General features: G+C 29.6%; 1 protein-coding gene across 1 annotated transcript in view; it reads right to left on the bottom strand.

Moving 5' to 3' along the window:
* LOC117173183 (neprilysin-21-like) overlaps positions 1 to 15,480 on the bottom strand; it is a 69,317-nt gene that overhangs the window by 2,827 nt on the left and 51,010 nt on the right. Inside the window, exons 14-18 of the mRNA XM_033361606.1 lie at positions 12,683 to 12,847; positions 12,456 to 12,589; positions 8,826 to 8,984; positions 8,646 to 8,722; positions 3,655 to 3,932 (exon numbers count right to left, since the gene is read on the bottom strand). Of these exons, the coding sequence (XP_033217497.1) occupies positions 3,833 to 3,932; positions 8,646 to 8,722; positions 8,826 to 8,984; positions 12,456 to 12,589; positions 12,683 to 12,847 (635 nt within the window). The 3' untranslated portion in view covers positions 3,655 to 3,832. The remainder of the gene's footprint in view (positions 1 to 3,654; positions 3,933 to 8,645; positions 8,723 to 8,825; positions 8,985 to 12,455; positions 12,590 to 12,682; positions 12,848 to 15,480) is intronic.

Below are 15,480 nucleotides of genomic sequence, written 5' to 3'. Positions count from 1 at the left end.
ACGTAGTTTTCTTTCGGCTCTTGCATTTCTCAAAGTTTGAGACCGATATTTTATGTATAAAAAAAGTTCGAACGTTCAAAAAATGTCGAGGTTCGGAAAAAAAATAAAATAATTTTCAGTGAAGTTCCTACCAAAATGCAGTACCTAAATGTAGTTTATTGTACTCTAATACATTTTCCAAAGTTTCAGCTCGATATTTTATTTATAACAAAAGTTCTTAGGTTTAAAAAAAAATTCAGTGAACTGAAAAAGTGAGGTCGGTAATATAGGTATTTAGCTGTGTCACATGCCCTTAAGGGCATGTGATACTTCGTCGTGTGGTCAATCGGGTACAGTTCCCCCGGCTCTTTTTCCACAAAAATTAAAAAAAAATAAAACTGAATTCGAAGATGCTATAAAATATCATGACGGACGTCCACGGACACTTTTTTTAGGGATAATAGCAAAAAAAAATTATTATGCTAAATACAAATTTTATGCATGTGTACTATTGTGAGGTTAGGATCGTTTTTTAGCTATCTGTCATTCTGATAATGTACCGATTCTGTTAATAGCACTCAAGAATAATCGTGGGAGAGAATGGTAACACACATAACCACGAAATACACAAACATACATGCACACAAGATTAGCAAAATTAAACTTTTTTTTTAATTAACTCACAAAAAAGTGTGCAGGTACGTCCGTTAGCATAGTCGCTATCATGTCCCAAATTTTTAAGACAAAATGTATATTTTTCTAGGAAAAAAAACCGTGGGAACCTAAAACTGGTAAAATCGATATTTTTCTAAGTATCACATGCCCTTAAGGTGCATGCAAGCAACACATTTCCAGTTCAAATGAAAACAAATCGTGATGCTTTATATTAATAAGACTTTTTTCCAGGTCAAATTAAACCCACTTAACATCCATCTTAGCCAAAAATTCCTCTACTCAAATTACGCCAAATTGAGGCTTCTATAATATTTTTTAGCCTAAATTAAGTAAAAAAATTTAAGACCCATATTAAGAATACCTTTTTGAGCTTAAGTTAAGCCTAATTAGGCTCTATATGATTCACATATTTTCCAGCTCAAATGAAGCCAAATTGAAATGCTTTATATCAATAACATCTTTTCTAGCTCAAATTAAACCCAATTAAGACCCATAAAATAAAAAATTTTCTGACTTAAACAAAAAACAATTGGGTCCAGTATAAGTAATGCATTTTCCAAATAAAAGTATACTCAATTATGCCCCATCTAATTGATGTGTTGTCTCGCTTAATCTGAACCTAATTATCCAGGTTCATATTAATAGCACCTTTTTCAGCCCAAACTAAGTACAATTAAAACCCATGTAAGCAACATATTTTAATTTCAAATTAAAACAATTGTAAAACTTCATATTAATAAAACCTTCTTCAGCTCAACGTAAGCTCAAGTATTGGGCCCCGTATAAATAACACATTTTCCAATTTAAACTGAGTACATTTAAGACCCATGTAAATTTTCTAGTTGATATTAGGACCATTTATTAGAGCAAACATTTATAGTACTTTTTTCAGCTCAAACTAAGCCCTGTTAAGCCCATCCAAGCAAGACCTTTTCCAACACAAATTAGGCCTAAGCATGTCGCCACATATTCCAACTACATCACATTCATACATCATTCACATACAACTTCATTTATCTTTTTCACCTCAAATTAAGCCTGATGATTAAGCAGAGTGTTAATAATAGATTTTATTATCTCGAGCTAAACCCATTTATTAAATCTCATGTTAATAATAGCTTTTGCAGCTCAAAATAAGCCCATTGTTAAGTCTCATGTTAATAATATATTTTTCATCTTAAACTAAGCCCATTTATTAAGCCTCATGTTAATAATACCTATTTCAGTTCAAATTAAGCCCAATTATGAAGTCCTATATTAATAAAATCTTTTCGAGCTCAAACTAAGCCTAATTAATGTCCATCTGAGCAGCAAATTTTGCAGCTCAAATTAAAACCAATTGTAAGGTGTCATATTAATCACACCTTTTCCATAGCTAATACATTTCTTTTCTAGATCACAGCCCCATTATTCAGTCCCATAATAATAATAACCCTTTCCACTTCAAACGAAGCTCAATTAAAACTGATCTAATTGACACGTTTTATAACCTGTTAAATAACACCTTTTTAGCTGAAATTAAACCCGGTTAGGTCACATTTAATCTTTTTTAGCTCAAATTAAGCCCACTCATTAAGCCCTATGTTATTAATGCCTCTTTTCAGCTCAAACTAAGTCCAATCATAAAGCCCCCTATTAAAACATTTATTTACAGCTTAAACTAAGCCCATTGTTAGGTCCCAGGTTAATAATACCTTTTTCATATCAAACTAAGCCTCATGTTTATAATACATGTTTCAGTTCAAATTTAGCCTAATTATGAATTCCCATATTAATAAAATCTTTTCTAGATCAAACTAAGCCCAATTAACATACATCTAAGCAGCACATGTTCCAGCTTAAATTAAACCGAATTATAACATATCATAATAATAACAACTTTTCTGGCTCAAACTAAGCCCAAGCATGAAGCCCCCTGTTAATAAATTCCTTTCCAGCTCAAATTCAGGCCGCTTGTTAAGTCTTATGTTAATAATACCTTTTTCAGATCAAAGTAAGCCCATTTATGCAGAACCATATTAATAAAATCTTTTCTAGCTCAAAGTAAGCCCAATGAAAGTCCATCAAAGGCGCGCTTTTTCCAGCTTAAAGTTCCCCCATTTGTAACGTGTCATAATAATAACACCTTTCCTAGCAAAAAATTAGGCCCAATTGAGGCCCATCTGAGAAACACATTTTTTCCGTGACATGGTGCTCAATTTCGTCCCATCTAATAAATTTCTTTTCTAGATCAATACCCTTTTATTAGGTCCCAGATTAATAAGAATATATTGCTGAGCTGAAAGGAAGCTCAATTAAGACTTATCTAATTAACATTTTTACAGCCCTTTTACAGCTGAAATTAGGCATGGTTATTAAGCCCAATGTTAGTAATTTTTTCCAGCTCAAACTAAGCCTAATCATAAAGACCCATATTAATAAAATCATTTCGAACCCAAACTAAGCCCACTTAACGTCTATCTAAGCAGCAAATTTTTCAGCTAAAATTAAACCTTGTTGTAACTTCTTATATTAATATCACCTTTTCCAGCTTAAAATATGCCCAATTGAGGCCCATATAAGAAATACATTTTCCCCGAAAAATGGTGTTCAATTAGGCCTCATCTAATAATTTTTTTTCTGGATCAGAGCCCCATTATTAGGCCCCATTTTAATAAGACTTTCTTTAGCTGAAATAAGTTCTAATTAAGACTCATCTAAATAAAACATTTTCCAGCCTAAGTTAAATTCAATTAAGCTCTATATTAAACTCAATTAGTACAATTCGTCGGAATTCTATCGAATGTAAATTAACAGAATTGAATTTTATTAATAAATATTTAATTAAGTTAAATGGAATTAGACCAAATTCAATCTATCACAATACCCCAGGCGGAAATATTATATATAGTTTATATATAAAACTTCACACTATATATAAACTATACATATTTTCCGCCTAGGATTATAGGCAGAAAATATCATTTAGATAAAATATTTGAATAATAATATTATAATTACCAGTTCAGTTTTATACCCAAATTATCAAATCTATAATTGATGAAACGTGCTTCTTCATTCGGATTTTCGTTTAATATTGCTCCTTTAATTTTTTTAATTCAGAAGCACTGAAAACACTCCTTGCGAATAATCAATTAATCACTATTCACGGTGGATTTTTTGTGAAATTTTGTCGATGTCACCAGGTCGTGCATTTTTTTGGTGGGTTCATTTTGGCACCAGCAGGACAGCGAAATGCTTCCGAAAAAGCTAGGGAGTTCATCATTATACCGTTCACTCTGAAATTAGAAAGAATATCTGCATGAAAAAATATTTAATGTTAAAGCGTAGAAAAATTTGAAAATTAGTCTTCCCCTACCCTTTCATGATTTTCCTCCTTTCATCTGCCCTACCTTTGCCCCAACTATACTTCTCCCTACTTCCCCCTTCCCTTCTCCACCCCTCCACAACTTCCTCTCTCCACACTATCCTTCTTATACTCATTCTCACTACCTTACTATCCCTACCATGACATCACACCTCCCTTTAACTTCCACACTGCCCCTTTGCACTCTTTCACTCTCAAAACTTCCCCTTCCATCACTTTTCATCGCTATCCCTTTCTTTTCTCCATTCCTTATAATTTTCCCTCACCTCAATCTGTCACTCCCCTCACTTTCACATACCGCAATTCGTATACTTCCCCTTCCATACTCACCTTCACATCTTTACCATTCCAACCATTACTTTACCTTCCACTCACTTTCCATCACTTTCCTTCTCTTTTGCCTCAATTCCCATACTTCCCATCCATCACTCTTCCTGCTTTCCGACCCTCGATTCATCTACTTACCCTTTCATTTCATCCTCTTCTCTACTTTTCCTTTCATTACTGCTTCACCTATACTTACCCTTTTACTACTTCCTCTCCCTTACTAACCCTCACTTGTTTGCTACCTCTACCATCACTTTAATGCCCTGCTTTAATTCATCTGCTCAAACTCACTTGCTTACTTCCCTACCATTACTTAACCTCCTCCTCAATTTCCTTCTTCCCTTTTCACTCTTTCTAACACCCCTTCCTCTCTCTTCTCTAAGTTCACCTGCAAACACTTTTCATCGCTTACCCATGTCCTAGTACCCCTCCCATCACTTCACACTTTCTAACTCTCCATCGATTCCCTTCCATGTTGTTTACTTTCCATACAGTCCCACCCTCTACCACCCTACTTTCCCATCTATCAGTCCCCCTCATCTACTCATCCTCACTTTCTTACTGCCCCTACCATCACTTTACTTTCCAACTTTTCTTCCCGTCACTTCCCCTCCCCTATTCAACCTCACTTCCTTACTATCTCTACCATCACTTTATTCTCTATTACTTCCCTACTTTTCAGTTCCGCTTTCATCACTTTCCGCTACGCAATTAATCTACATTCCCCCAAATATCTACGCACCTTCACCTCACTTCCATGTTTCCCTTTCCTGTGCTTCTTAACTCCACCACCCCTCACTGTCCAAACTTTCCTTCGACTCACTTTCCATCGCTTCGCCATCCCTCACTACCCCACCCTCGATTTTCCTACTTTCTCTTTTTACACTTACCCTACTTCCCGTCCCGTAATTGCTCTACTCGCTATCATTTCATTATTACTCCTACCATCACTTATCAACTCCCCTCCCTTCACTCCCCCTTTCCCATCCCACAGTTCTACATCCTTCAACCCTCTACCCTACTTCTGCTATTTCCCCTACTATCACTAGACGTTTTCTCAATAAAGAAACTTTTTTTTTAATACAGTATTGTCTACAAATAAATAAAACAATATTTTGATGTAACACTGAATGCTTTTTCAATATTTTTTAGTCATATAGATATTTAGTTTACTTCGTGTATTGAGTATTAAGTGAAATTCATCCATTTGAATCTTTTTTTAATAACATAAAGAATACAAATTTATACTAATAATAATAACATATGAGAATTTCAAATAACTATTTATTTTTTTAGAAGTTTTTGAACATTTTAATTCAAGCTGAAATTAAATTCTGAGAATCGGGAACAAGAAAATAAGTATTATTAGTTTGTTTTTAAATTTATATAAATCTCGAAAAAAAATCTAGAAGGTTTAAAGAAATTTATTATTTTTTATTTTATAGGATTTTCCAAATATTAGAATTTTGTAAAATCATTCAAAATGTAAACAAATTTACTTATAATATTCTAAATTTTTCAGGAATTCTAATCAAACTTGTTTATTCTATTGAAATCTTTCGAAATTCTTTTAAAGTTTATAAAGTTTATTTTCGAAATCATTAAAAATCTACATTTCTAAGATTTTTTGAAATTAAAAATTCTATGTGGATCTCTATTTCGATTCCATTTGCATCTCTATTTGGATTCTACTTGGATCTCTTTTAAATATTTCTTGAATTAACTCGATTTCTATTTTTTTTCAATCTTGCCAGACTTTATAAAGCTCCTAAATCTTAAAATCTTTCATATTCATCCTTGACAATTATTTTTGATTTTTTTTAAAGTTTTGAAATCTTTTTAAATAATCTCTTCAAATTAATTTTTTTTTAATAAAAACATATTTTTATTATTTCTAGGAGTCTAGATTTTTTTTCATTTTCATGAAACTTTTAAAATTTCTTTAGACATCTTGACAAGTTTGAATTATTTCCGAATCGTTTCAAAACTTCTGGATCTCTCTTAAACTTTTATTTAAGTTTATTTAAGTTTAAGAGAGATCCAGAAGTTTTGAAACGATTCGAAAATAATTCAAACTTGTCAAGACCCGCGACGATTGATTCTCGCGCTTCGCGCTCGATAATAGGTTGCCTCGCGCTTCGCGCTCGGATATTTATTCTTTGCATTTGGAATGCTTGAAAAAAACGTTATCAAAAAGATCTCTTTTAGATGGCAGTATTTATATGCGTCTTCATATTCTGAATTGTCTACTTCATTAAGTATAGTCAAAGATTAAGTTTCTCAAAGCTCTGTTGGCTTTGACGTACACATTCTCATCGTGACACTCGCGCTGCGCGCTCGATTTCCGAGGCATTTGTAAACAGGTTTTGTTGGATTTTTTTCTCGTAACTTTCGTCGTTTTTCCACACATTTTTTTAATTTTATTTTTCAGCGCTATTTTTCATGAATAAAACAAAAAGTACGCATCCTATCAAGAAGTGATTCTTAACGAAATTGTAGATCTTTTTTGGGATAACCATTTTTGTTAATTCACCTTCTTTCGTATCCTACATAGTTTGTCCACAAAATGGAATTCTTAATTTTTCATTATTTTTTGTGCAATCAAAATTTGAATTTTCGATTTTTGAAGAAAATCCAAAAATTGGTTACGATAATCTTGTAGGGCTTTCAAAAAGAAATGTTTTTCTTTTCTTGATTTTTTTTCATATCGTGCGATTTTCGGCTTCAAATTTTGATTTTTGTTTAATTGAAAAAATTTTGAAAACGTTATAACTCTGAGAATTTTCTTTTTATCGAAAAAAGTCATTAGGATAAATTGTTTTTTCTTTTTAATACTATAAATATCCGTACATAGAATTTTCAAATTCAGAAAAAAGTGGTCTCAAAAATTTTCAAAATGCGCTCACTTTTTGAATTTTATTCACAAATGGCTGGTTCACGAACTCGTCCTTTCTTTTAAGACCTAAAAAAAGTGTGCCAAAGATGAATTTGATTCGTTCATTTGTCGCGTTATCGTGTTTACGGACGGACGGACGGACAGACGCCTTCGTGAAAACCTGATTTTCGGATTCAGGGGGTTTTGAAACGTGGAGATCCGTTGAAAAAATGTGATATCAAATTTCCGACAATTCTAATACTTTCTCAATCATAAATGATGAGAATGTAAAAAAAATTAATTTGAAGAAATTATTTAAAAAGATTTTAAAACTTTAAAAAAAAATCAAAAATAAGTTTTTTTAAAATTATTTAATATGGCAAAATTGCAAAATTCAGCTTCATCTTCTATTAGAATTTATTACAAAACAATCATTTAACATTTTTCCATAAATCTTAAGAACATTTTTTTCATTTTCTTGACACCCTACAAAATTCAGTTCACCTAAAAAAGTTTCAGATCCTGAAAAATTAAACAAAAAATGGTCTCAAACTCTTTCATATTCTTTTTACACAAACTTTGAAATCTTAAAAAGTTTTTATTATTCTTTTAAAATAAAACATAAACCATTCAACATTTTTCCCGAAATCTCGAAAAAAAATTTCAATCTAAATTAATAATAGTACGATAACGATACACTAATTTTATTGTTATTAACAAGGTAATAAACAAATTTTGCTCGGCTAATGCATTTGTAAACTAAAATTTTTTGATGGAATTGAATTAAAATTACTTAGCAATAATTCCCTACCATAAGTTGATATTAAAGAAACTTGATAAAAAAATTATCGAACTATAATAATATTTTTCAATGAATTCTTCTTCTCAAATTTTTCATAATATTATTAAATAGCTTCTCATTTTTTTCTTATTCTTCAAAATAAGTTTGTACCCATAATTGAGTTTTTCTTATATTTTTGAAAAATGTAAACAAGTTTACAAATTATAGAGTGGTTGCGAAGTATTAAGAACAGGATTATTTCCCATCATTAAACAATAATATAAAATTTAAATTTTCTCTTGTTAATTATATTTAGAAACATTTAGAAATAAATTTTATGGTGAAATAAAGTTATTTATTTAGAAATTTTGATATACAGAATTGATAATGAAGAAAATTCATAAATTAAATATCTTAAGTAATCAAGAAAAAATACGCCCCCCTCTCCTTTTTAAGGTTACATAATAAGTGAACACTTCCTTAAAAGAATCCTTTTTAATCGTTAGAATAAAATATCTACAATACAAAAAATAGAGGAAATCAGATTTTTATGGCAGAGCACCTAGTGTAAATAGAATTTTTTTAAATAAATAGTACTTCGAAATTTCTATTTAAAATATTTATTTAAAATATTTTGTTACCTCTCTGGTTGAGGAGTGTGATAGTCAAGCTCAACAGAGAGAATGTAGGCCTCGGCAGTCATGTTAGAGCAATAAGTCTGTGAAAAACAATTTTTAGTCCCAAATTGTAATAATTATTGAAAAATTTTGCATTATATTTAATAATATCATTTATCAGGGAATTGGCCAAAAATAACTTACTTGAGCGGCACTTATAAAGAAAAGTTGACTGGGACGAAGAGCTTCCAGGCCTGGGAGACTCCGATCCTTTCCGTTCGTTAAACTATGCCAAGTCTGATATGAAATTTGCAGTGCCCCAACATCGGCCACATTTTCATTTCTTGTTACATTCCAATCGAACTGAAATAAAAAGTTCAATAGAAACACTTAAGCTATCGTGGGACGCACACTGGGGCAAAAAAAACAACATCTTATCCGATTTTAACTTTTTTTATGAAAGCTAATAAAATTTCGCATCGAACTGTCATGCTCGATTTTTAAATTTTCGTTTATTTTTTTATTTATTCAATTTAAAAAATTTGAAATAAAATTTTGACCTTTGAAGTATACCGGTTTCTAAAAAATGCTTCGATTGAATCAAAAATAACTAGAAAACTGAAAGCAACTATCTAAAAAAGATGTTCAATAGCAATGCAAATGTTTAAAAATATATTGAATTTGTTATAAACAAGCAAGTTTATGAAAATGGTTTCGTGGGGATCGGTGGTGATTCGTCACTTTATTCGCACTAAATTTTAACCATTTATGGACAGAAAGGCTTTTTTAGTTGAATTAATAAAAGTTAACAAATAATTTGTTATTTTGAAAGAAATTTTTATTCAACAAATATCAAAGCAATTAACTGTAAATAACTAATTTCTAAATTTTTAAGAACATTTCGATGACAGTAAACAATTTATTATTGTAAAAAACAATTCTTTAAAATTTAACAATGATTGTTCTTTTGTGTAATTAACTTTTGATAACACATTTATTAACTTTTTGTAGTTAAGTTTATTTAATAAATCATCAATTTTTATCAACTTATGGCAAGGAATTATTGCTAAGTAATTTTAATTATATTCCACAAGACAAAAATTTTAGTTTACAAATGAATTAGCCAAGCAAAATTTGTGACCACATTATTTAAATAACTAAAATAAGTGGACCCTTATCAAACTATCAAGAAAGTTAAAAAATGTATTATTCACAGCTGATGACGCTACAAAAAAAAAACAAGTTTAAGTGCTGAAAAATAGCCTAATAATACATTTGTTAATTAAGTTTGGTTAATCAATTATCAAATGTTATCAATTCATAGCGAAAAATCATTGCTAAATAACTGGCTGCTTATGCCGTGAAAAAAGACAGATTTTATTTCTAAATACATAAAATGATAAAAAATTTGTTTAAACAATTGTTGTTTACAATAATAAATTGTTTACTGTCATCAAAATGTTCTTGAAAGTTTAGAAGTTAGTTATTTACTGTTAATTGCTTTGAAAAAATCTAGCTTGTACCTCCAAAAATACCCAAATAGTAAATTTGTTAATTAAGATAGTTTAAACAATTATTATTTTTATTTGATGACCAAATATTATACTTAAGTCTTATTTCCATGTAATATTTGATCGATTCCATACAAAAAGCTTTCTTTATTCTATCAAAAATACCTGAAATAGATATTTGTTTATAAAAATTGTTTTTAAAATAAAAAATTATTGATTAATTTTTATTAATTCAACTAAAATACTATTTTTGTCCATAAACTGCTCAAATGTAATGTGAAGCAACTGAAGAATCGCCGTCAACCCGCATAAAATCATTTTCATTCACTTATTTGCTTATAAAAAATTTTATAAATTTTTTAACATTTGCATTGCTATTGGAAATCTTTTTTGGATAGTTTCTTTCAGTTTTCTAGGTATCTATGATTAAATCAAAGCATTTTTTTAAACCGGTATAGTTCCACTAATATTGACCGATTTGAACAGAAAAAAAATTCCAAAAAGAAAGCTGATAAGATTTCAATTTTTGTATAAATAAATAAATATGACGAAAAACATATTTATTTTTTATTTTTGATGTTCCCGGTGCTCTTCAGTAAAATGAAAATTGTTGAAATCGACTGAGTTTCGTAGAGTAATATAAGTTAAAGATATTTCAATATTATATAATAAACGAACCAAAATTTCATAAACGAATTATTTGTTCAGAGAATGCTTTTTACAATTTTACATAATTTAACGTTTTTAAGTTACATTGCAAGAAGTTTGGATAAAAACAATATAATGATGAACAAATTTCTTCAAAACTAGTTGATAAAATTTATGATCATGTTAAACAAAGTTAATAAGCAAATGGATAGATAAGGCATTTAACGAAAGAAAAATTCGTTTTTTTCGATGACAACTTTTTAAATTGAGAAGTTCATGATAATTTAAGAAAAAATTCATAATTTATTGATAAATTTTATGATTTTTTCAAATAAAATTCAATAAACAGATGCATTATTGGGGAATCTGCCGACCGAAAATTTTTTCTTTTTTTTCGATGGCAGACTTTTTAATTGGGATCTACACAGAAAATGCAGCAACATTCATGATTAGTTTATAAGTTTTATGATTTTTTAAAACGAATTTAACAAACAAACTCGTTATCCGGGCATCTGTCGTGCATTCTTTGTATTATTACTGTCTTTTCAATTTGAAATTTAATTATAATTTCTTTAACACCCATAGTTATTTTCAAAATTCTATGATGTTCTAAACAAATTTAATGCGCATATACATTATTTAAGCATTTTTCGACAACAAGTTCTTTTTTAATCTCAGTACATTCAGTTTAAGTTTCTCATTACTTTTAATCCTCAAGGCTTCAGGATAACGCCTTTGTTTATTAAGATTGTTAAAAAAATGAATTAAACAATTATAAATTTTACCGAAATAATCATGTATTTCCCCATTAAAAAGAGTGAGATCGAAAAAAAAGAATTTTTTCGCCGATATATGCCCCACTCATGCATTTGTTTATTAAAATTGTTTTAAAAAGTCATAAAGTTGATCAGAGAATTATTAATTTTTTCTGAAATTGTCATGAAGTTACTAATTAAAAAAGTTGTCAACGAACAAAAAATTTCTTTTGACAAATGCCTTATCTCTGCATTTGTTTATTAAATTTGTTTAAAAAAACATCATACAATTTATCAGATATTTATGACTGTTTCTGTAATTATCATAAAATTCCTAATTTAAAAAAAAGACGTCGAAAAAATTTCTTCATCTTTATATTGTGTTTATCCAAAATTCTCGCAATATAACTTTCAAAAACATAAAATTATGAAAAATCGTAGAAAACATACTTTCAGCAAATAATTTGATCATAAAATTTGTTGTTGTTGATTATATAATATTTGGATATTTTTAACTAATGTTACTCTATGAAACTTAGACAATTTTAACAATATCCATGTTACTGACGAGCACCGGGATCGCAAAATAGAAAAATGTTAATTTTTTCGTCATATTTGTTTATTTATAAAAAATTGAAAACCTAATTTATAAGCTTTTCTCCGATTTTTGTCCAAATCGGTCGATATTTGCGTGGCAAGATTTGCGCGGGAGGAGCGAAGGAGAGATAAAGAGGGAATGGGATTGGAAGAGTCAGTCAGTGGGAGAAGCGAAGGAGATATAGAGGAGAGGAAGTGTTACCCTGGAAGCGTTACCGTTACCCAGTTTTACGAGTTCACACCATGTCATAATAAGCTATCACTTCAAAAAAATATATATACACATAATTAAGTGATGTGTTCGAAATGTTGTGATTTATTACCTGAACGTCGACACTACTCCCATAAAATTTGACCTTCCGCCAAAAGCTCCTGGCGTACAAATTAGCCACACATTCAATTCTTGCTTCGAGCTTTCTCCAAGCTTCTGGTGTAATCCAGATCCATCTTTCATTTCCTGAAAAAGGTATTTTTTATTAACATACAATTTATTTTCACAACAGGTGATTATCTTGTCTTTATTTTAAAAATAATTTTCCAAAAATATTACCCAAAGAGACGTCCAAATCAGGATCCAATGGCAGACGTCGATGATGAAGATCAAAAGCATGCAGAATTTCATGAGCGATTACTGAACCCAAAGTTGCGTATGAAGAATAGGCTGGACCTCCCTCCCATGACCAAGACCAAGCAGCCATCATTGGCAGTGGAATAACTATCATAAGATTTTTTTTAAACAATGTTTAACAACTAAAATTATTGTTTGCGTAAAACGATCAGAATTTATATCTTTATATAATTATCAGGGAACTATTCGGGGCCAGGATAGACCGTCCAGAAACGAAAGTGACGCTGTCCAGACTGTCTATTATGGCGCTGAGTAGAAGTGAGACGTTTTTGTATGATCAAACGCTAGTCTGGAAGAGCTAACCTAGCGCTAGTCATTCAGTCTTGTAAAAATCTATTTTCGATGGTTGACGTTCGAAATTATTTCAAAGATTGCATAGACGATAAGAAAAAAATTCTTCGTTTTCAAGCTTCCTTTTTCACATTTTGTACTTTTGAGCACCCTAAATATTTATGAAAATGTGCAAAACAATATTCGGATTTAACACTTCGAATTTTTGTTGGACCACATAGGCTATCCAGCACTCGATTAGGGCCCGAAAAGACTGACCAGACGATGCAAAAAAAGTCATTATTTTCTAAGTTAATTTTTAATTTTAATACTTTTAGACACCCTGGCTTTTTTTGAAAGTGTGAAAAAAAAAGATTTGAAAAACGTCAGAAAACTGGTTTGTCATGACGGGCTCACCGGCGTCAAATTAAGGCCCGAAAATACTGACTCGATGATGAGGAAAAACAATATTTTTACGATTCATGTTTTGCCCACGGCAGTGTGCAATTGGTTTTATTACTCAGAAAATGTGTTGGTCATGGCGGGCTAGCCAGTACCTGCTTAGGGCCCGAAAAGACCGTATAGATTAGACGATTTAGACATTACCCTAACCGGACGCCAGACTTCCCCTTATAATTTTCTACACAGGCACTTTTTCACATATTCTTCTTTTTCTCATTTTTTAAATAATTCCCTTCCTTCAGACTTCATTAATTCTAGTTAAAATTTAAACTAGAGTCGTTTTTTTTTTAATTGAAAATTCAGTTTTCTTGCTGAAAAAAACTCAACTGTCTTCTCAAAATTTAATTAATTGGACATCAGGCTTTAATCATTTGGTTGGAAATGCAACTATTTTTCGTTGAAGTTTAATCCCTATTGGTCTAAAGTTCGACTGTTTGATTGAAAATTCATCTTTTTAAATTGAAAATTCATCTTTTTAAATAGGAGATTCATCTTGTTTCACTGTAAATTAGTAATTTTGGGTATAAAAGTCATCTTTCGCGGTTAAAAATTAATTTTTTTTGCGTTGAAAATTAATTTTCTTGTTGAAAATTTAACTTTTCAGTTTGAAAATGCCACCTTTTTGGTTAAATTTCAATCTTTTCAGGAGAAAAGTCATCTTGCTTGAATGAAAATTTACGTTTTTTGGTTAAAAAGGAACTTTTTTGTTGAAAATTAAACTTTTGGGTTGTAAACTTAACCATTTGGTTGAAAATTACACTTTTTTCGGGTTAATATTTTTTGTTTAATAATCCGAGTATTTATTTAAAAATCAACTAATTTGTTAAAAATTTAATTATTTTATTGAAAATCAACGATTTGATTAAAATTCATCTTTTTCTTCAAAAATTCAACTTTAAGATTGAAAATCAACATTATTTAATATAAAATTCACCTTTCTCGGTTCAAAGTTTATCTTTTTAGGATAAAAACTTAACTTTTTGGGTTCAAGATTTAACTATTTTGTTGAAAATTTAATTAATCTGCTGAAAATTCATCGAATTGGTTAAAAGTCATCCTTTTCATTTGAAAATTCAATTTTTTGATTAAAAATTAATCTTTATTTAAAAGAAAAGTCATCTTCCTTGAATGCAAATTCATTTTTCTTTGTGAAAAATCAACATTTTGGGTTTAAAATTCAATTTTACTCTTTTTGATCGAAATTTCAGTTATTTTGTTGAACCATCGTCTTTTTGAATAGAAAATTAACTTTTTCTGTTAGAAAAGTCATCCTTCTTCATTTAAAATGTACCTTTTTTTGTTAAAACTTAATTTTTTGGTTGAAAATTCAACTTTTTGGATTGCAAATTCAACTATTTGGTTGAAAATGACACATTTTTGGTTGAAATTTAATTTTTGTTTCTTTGAAAATCCAACTATTTACTTAGAAATTCAACTAACTTGCTGAAAAATTAATTATTTTTTTGAAAACTCAACGATTTGATTGAATTTTATCTTTTCTATTCAAAAATTCAAAAAGTCGTCTTTCTTGATTGAAAACGTACCTTTTTTGGTTAAAAATTAATTTTTCTGTTGAAAATGTAACTATTAGTTTCAAAATGACACATTTTTATATGAAGTTTAATCTTTTTTGTTTGAAAATTCGAATATTTGGTCAACTATTTGGTGGAATTTTAAGTTAATTTAATTGAAAAAAGCCCACTTTTTTATATTGAAAATTCGTACCTATTGATTGAAAATTCGTAAACTGTTGTGTTGAGAATTCGTCTTTTCAGATTAAAACGTCGTTCTTTTCGATTAAAAAAAAATTCTTTTTTTATCAGAAAAATGTATCTGTCTTGGTTCAAAATTAATTTTTTATATTAAATTCACCTATTTGGATTAAAAATTCAACTATTTGGTTAAGAATTCGATTATTTTGTAAAAATGCATCCCTTTTGCTTTAAAGCTTAATTACTTGATTGTAAAACAAAATATTTGATCGAAAA

This window comes from Belonocnema kinseyi, chromosome 5 (assembly GCF_010883055.1).
Source record: "Belonocnema kinseyi isolate 2016_QV_RU_SX_M_011 chromosome 5, B_treatae_v1, whole genome shotgun sequence".
Classification (NCBI taxonomy): domain Eukaryota; kingdom Metazoa; phylum Arthropoda; class Insecta; order Hymenoptera; family Cynipidae; genus Belonocnema; species Belonocnema kinseyi.
The sequence above is the reverse complement of the archived record's forward strand: the minus strand, read 5'-3'. Positions and strand labels throughout refer to the sequence as shown.